At 42.5% G+C, this 5,820-nt stretch overlaps 1 protein-coding gene across 1 annotated transcript; it reads right to left on the bottom strand.

Moving 5' to 3' along the window:
• Positions 1-940: 940 nt before the first annotated feature.
• LOC142445949 (upstream-binding factor 1-like protein 1) lies at positions 941-2,029 on the bottom strand. Its single transcript, XM_075547799.1, has one exon. The coding sequence runs from the start codon at positions 2,027-2,029 to the stop codon at positions 941-943; it is 1,089 nt and encodes a 362-aa protein (XP_075403914.1).
• Positions 2,030-5,820: the final 3,791 nt, after the last annotated feature.

The raw sequence follows: 5,820 nt of genomic DNA, 5'->3' as shown, positions 1-5,820 counted from the left end.
TTGAGTCATGTCCCATTAGTAATGAAGGTCCCATTAGTAAACGAAGGTCCCAAATACTCCACTCCCACACTTTACTCAATGTCCACCAACCTGCCCGATGCTACTTTGAAAAGGCAGTTCTACTTAACCACAGTTGGAGTTCTTTCCAACCTGGAAACTCATTTTCGAACAACGCTCTGCTCCTCTCATTAGGCTCTCCAGATCTGACCGTGCTCCCATCTGTCCAGAGAGATTTCCGTGGCTCATTCCTCAGAAGAGGACGGCCTGTTCCTGCTTCATTGCCTGTTCCTAGCCTGGAAGCTGGCTGAAACCTGTCCATTTTGGGAGATGCTCCTGGTGTTTGAGATCTGTGACATAACTTCCAGCATCACGGCAACATGCAAGTCAGCACAGCTAGAGAAGCTGACAGACAAATGAAATTCATAGTGGCAGTCTTGAAAATCTCAGGGGCAGCTCTCCTCTGCTCTTCAGTAGGCATCAACAAGATGGCATGGAGTGGAGTTGTGTTCAAATGACTCAAGAAAATGCAGTAGGTGCGGAAACATGTTATTTAATCACAAAGACAAATCCGTTCATGAAGTATGAGAATAAATGGTGAGCCAGGAAAACGTGCTCAGTGAAATAAGTCTGAGAAAAAAGGACAAAGAGCCATGTTCCCAAAGCTGAGACATCCTAATCCTCCAACCCGCCAGTGCAAACGCTACATGACGGACGGCAATGCACAGGAATACAGAGTTCTCTGAAAAGGCATAGGACAAATGTCTGTGACCACGCATGTCCAACAGCGAACCAGTGGGTGAAGCACGCCAGCACCGCTTCTCATTTCAGTAAGACACCGTCCATGAACAGCGCCTCCCACTGCCACGTCATCTAATTGCTTATTCCAGGACTCTATCTGCTCAGGATGATAATTGGAGGATGATTAGCTGGAGGATGAGCTTCAACCCGCACTGGAGGTGGTGGATGAATCTCTGGCTGGAACCAGCACTCCCTGCTTGTGTTCAGGCTCCCCTTTCATCCTCTTCACTGATGCAGACTCCAGAGCCTCTGGAGACAGCCTTTTAAATGTGGGGGTTGGGCTTCCTAACATGCTCATTTCCTTACCCTTCCCATAGCCTGCCTTTCTGAATGCTGCGTATGACTGAGGAGAGAGGCTCTTCAGCCAGAGAGCTAGGTCTATCTTATACTGTTTCTGCACGGCCTGAGCCAGCTTCTTATAGTGGTCCTTCTGGCTCTGGGGGATAGGCTGCCAGAGCCTGCCAATCTCCACCATGCGCTCCCTGGGTGGCACATGTTTCAGCTTCTCACTGGACCACAAATCCTGGTAGAATTTGTGGTATCCATTCATAGGGGGCTTCTTGGGCTCTCCACAGACTGTCATGTGCATGGAGAGGTGATCTGTTTCCAGAGAGGACTTCCTTTCTTTCCTATTTCCTTGAGCAGTCATTTGAAGCTGTGGCCTCTTGGGGACATGATTTCTTTTGGAAGTGTGCTTCAGATGAGTTGTTGGTTTGAGTTGAGACAGCTTGAACTGAGACAGCTTCTCTTTATATATTTTTTTCTCCTCTTGGAAATCTTGACGATATTTCTGCTTCACTTCTTCTGGAAGCTCTTTATATTTCTTCGCTAGAAGTTTAGTCAACTCCACGCTGCTTAGCTTAGGGTACCGTTGAGTATACTGGGAATGATTCTCCTTGTAGAAACGGATATAAGCCGACAAGGGCTTCTTGGGTAAGTCTGGATGCTTCATCACCTCTTTCTTCCTCAAGGGGTTTTGAGCATGTTGCTGAGCTTCTAGGACTAATTCTGTCAAAGTCCGCGACTTCCTCAGGTTGTCAGAAATCTCCAACCATTTGTGTTTGCACATTTCCCCAGAAAAGTCTTTGAAAGCTACCCTTTCCCAGTTCATGGTCTTCAGGGTTTTGCGGAAAGACTTGTTGTCATTCGGTGGGACATCGTTCTTTATGCGCTCCAGCAGCGTCTGGATGTCTGCTTCAGACCAGCGGTCTTGGCCTGTTGGCAGGGGCATGGTTAGGGCTCTGGACCAGTGGATGGGCAATCCCAGCTGGTGAGAATCCTTCTTTTTCTGAAGGTGCAGCCAGGGAGTTAGTCCTTGAGATTCCACTGGGAGTATGATGCCAGTGTTCTGTAGAGAAAAAGAACAAGAGTAACTCTCATTCTGGAACAATCTGCAAAATCAACCACAGTTTGCTTGTAGCATGTACCTTGGGTAATAGAAATGAACCGTAAGGGTATGCTCATAAGTCACTCATACTTTGAATTAACCATTAGGTTCAGCTTCCCTAGCTGCATCTGTATTGATTCCTATTGCCCACTCTGACTTCTAAAACACACTAGCCACCTCTCTCCCCTCCCCCAACCCAGTTCAATAGTTGTCAAGTGAAGATTGGCCTTTTAATCAAGATGAGTGAGTTATAGGAGAGTTGGTGGGGTGTAAATACGCTATGAGAAAATTACAATGTAAAGAGAACTGATTCTAAGGAACTTAGCTGAAAGTCACAGCATCCTGAAGGTGGGTGCATTGCTACTTGGGTTTATGAAGTGTTAGCTAAGCTTGGATTAGCCTGGATTCTTCCAAGAAAAAATTTAATTCACACTTGCCAGTTCCAGGATGGGATGCTATGTGAGTGTGGTCATAGATTGGAATGAGTCCGGGAGGTTTCATTAGCTTTGCAATGATTGACAGGTGTAGGGGCTAGCTCCCTTCAACAGCTGGATTTGGATGCTGTGTATGGTTGCTTAGCTCCTGGTCAATTTCCTCCTGAGAACAGCCTGGTCTTTAATACAAGCTTTGGATCCAGCAACCTGAGAGCTTCCCTGATATCCATTTTTATAACCTCTCTAGCTATATTGGTCAGGAGAAATCTCCAAGTTACATTCCAGCCTTGACTTGGAGTGGACGAACCACTTCTATATTGTTATGTGGTCTAAATGTATAAAAATATATCTACATACATACACATACAGAAGAATGAGGCTATAACAATATTACTGGGGAAATCATGGTATAAAGTACTTTATTTTCTAGACCATGCAGAATCACAGTCTCCCTAGAGAACTCAGGGAATCAAAATTATATATTTTTTAATTAAAAGTATTTTGGAAATTGTTATAGTTGTATCTCAAAATATGAAAATAAACTGATTTAGATTTCATTTAGGCCCAGCCAGGAATAATAAGGCTTTGTGATGAGCCATATTGACTCCTTATTAAAAATAGGAAAGATGCAAAGGAAATTATATAACTTTATAAAATTTATCTGCTAAATATTTCGCATCTTTAAATTTCAATGAAAGGTCTACCTGATTTTGGAAACCTTTTCAAAATATCCTACACTTTAAAATATTTTTTAAAAAACTCCAATGTTTTTGTGTGAACCGCATTTCATTGTGCTTTCTAGTATAGAGGACAAATCAACTTGAAAAGTAAACAGTCACATTGGATTCTTTCTACATTTCTATTTCTAATTTACATAATCAGTTACAAAAATAATTTATGAGCATAGAATAAAAAGTAGTAAAATAAATTTTCAAAGACTTGAATGTATCAGGGTGGAATATCTAAGATTGCATTTCTACATAATGTTGCTTCCATACCTAAAATTTTCCAAACAAAAAGCCACACAGGCAGTACTCACTAAATCGGGTCAGCAAAGGAAAAGCAATCATTGCTTCTTAGCAACTACAGCTAATGTAGAAGCTGAGAGACCTGACAATCTCCCAAGAAAAGAATCAGGTAATGTGTTCTGTAAGGAGGAATTAGTGTATTTAAGAATCAGCGTTTCTCCACTTTTCTTTTTTTACATTTTATTAGGGACCCATACAACTCTTATCACCATCCATACATATACATACATCAATTGTAAAAAGCACATCCATACATTCCCTGCCTCAATCATTCTCAAGGCAATTGCTCTCCACTTAAGCCCCTTGCATCAGGTCCTCTTTAGGGCAAAGACTGTACAGATGTGCTTTATACAATTGATGTATGTATATGTATTGACTGTGATAAGAATTGTATGAGCCCCTAATAAATTGTTAAAACAAAATAAATAAATAAATACTATGAAAAAAAAAAGAATCAGCGTGAGAACACGCAACAATAAACTTTATACAAAAGAAAGCCCTAGTTTTAATTGAATTGTGAAAAGGGGGGAAAAATCCTCACTGAAATTTACTGCGCACATATGCTCAAGTCAATGTCATGAAATTGACTCTATCTAATGAAGACCCTGTAGGAGCCGGGCCTTGGGATCTCTGGAATTCATTTTTAAGGGGTAGAAATGGTTATCTATTGAGAGTGGAGCTGCACAAGAACTGCACACCCTCATCATGGGTTAGAAATGCAACTGAGAATCGCCAGTGCTTTGTTAGAGTTATGCCGAACTTAAACCCATTGTGTCACTTGCAACAACAAGCCATCGTGTTTCCAACTATGAGGCAGGAATACTTTAGGAGAGCGTATCACCTCATCTTGCACCAAGAGATGGGCTGTGGGGTTTAAAAGCTAACCCAAAGGTTTATAAATGATTCTAAATCAAGAGGGGCATCTACGCAATTCAAGTTTATATCTAAGTCAGAAGTGACTCAATCATAAAGAGCTAAATTTAGTTCTTTGAAATAAAGGATATGAGGTCAAAAAAGTAGGGGCATGAGGGATCTGAAGTGAGGGAGAAGCAAGCTAGCATTCCCACAGAGCCACATAAAACTGAAAGACATTCTTAACATTAATGGCCTCAAATTTGAGTGCTCACCTGAAGACGTTGCCAAGAGATCCTTCAGTGTGCGCTGCAGAACTGGAGCATCAGAAGTCAGCTCAGGAACCAGGGTCTCCAGGGACTAGAGCAGTAGATTTCAGAAGACTATGCACTCAGTGCAGTTGTGTGCAAGGTGTGGACCTCCTGGGGAAGATGGTATTAGGTTCCCATGTGCCCTGTGTTTGGCCCCTGGAGACCACATCATTTCCTCCCCTGGGTTTACACAAAAAGGCCTTGCCATAAACTCTAAAATACACCATGGTTTTTCTTTCAAACAAAGGGTTATCTTAAATTAACTCTTCTGTTAATGCAGTCAGGAGGGATTACATTTGCATCTGCATCCACAGTAACCTATTTCTTTTGTTTTCAAATGGGAAAGAGTAATAAACCAAGTCAAGCTAAAAGTCTACTTAGGGAAATTTCACAAAGGTATTAGACTAAAAAATATGAATTTCTACTTCTTAAGTAGACTGTCCTGTGAGTCTGAACGGAGGGATTTCTGACAGGTTTTTAAATGGTCCATGACTCACGCAGTTTGGGACTGAAACCACTTCCAAGTCCATGGCTGGGACTCAGGCTAGAGGCTTTCCTGACTGTTGCAGTCACGTTTCATGAAAGGTCATGGGCAGGTTAGAGGACTGCCATTTGTAACACAGGAGTCCTGGTGCATCGTGGGTAGGACTTGGCCTAACAACCACCAGGTTTAAAATTGCAACCAACAGCTCTTCGGAGGGAGAAATCCTGGGCTCCAGACTCCAGTCAAGCCTTACTCACAGGGCTATTGGTAGCCTATCCTATGGGGTAAACATGGGTCAGTATCGACTCCTTGGTAATTAGGTACCTTTCGTTCCTTGACCCAGGGCACATGGAATAACAAGAGGAGACTCATGAAGGGTCTTATTAAGGGAGAAGTAAACCAGCATTCCCACAGAGCCACATGAAACTGAAAGACGTTCTTAACATTAATGGCCTGAAACTTCAGTGCTCACCTAAAGACGTTGCCGAGAGTTCCTTCAGTGTGTGCTGCAGAACTGGAGCATAGG

The sequence above is a fragment of the Tenrec ecaudatus genome, chromosome 4 (assembly GCF_050624435.1).
Source record: "Tenrec ecaudatus isolate mTenEca1 chromosome 4, mTenEca1.hap1, whole genome shotgun sequence".
Lineage (NCBI taxonomy): Eukaryota > Metazoa > Chordata > Mammalia > Afrosoricida > Tenrecidae > Tenrec > Tenrec ecaudatus.
The sequence above is the reverse complement of the archived record's forward strand: the minus strand, read 5'-3'. Positions and strand labels throughout refer to the sequence as shown.

What these genes read in the sequence shown, in the direction of transcription:
- LOC142445949 (XM_075547799.1), bottom strand. Translation starts at nt 2,029, where the DNA reads ATGCCCCTGCCAACAGGCCAAGACCGCTGGTCTGAAGCAGACATCCAG.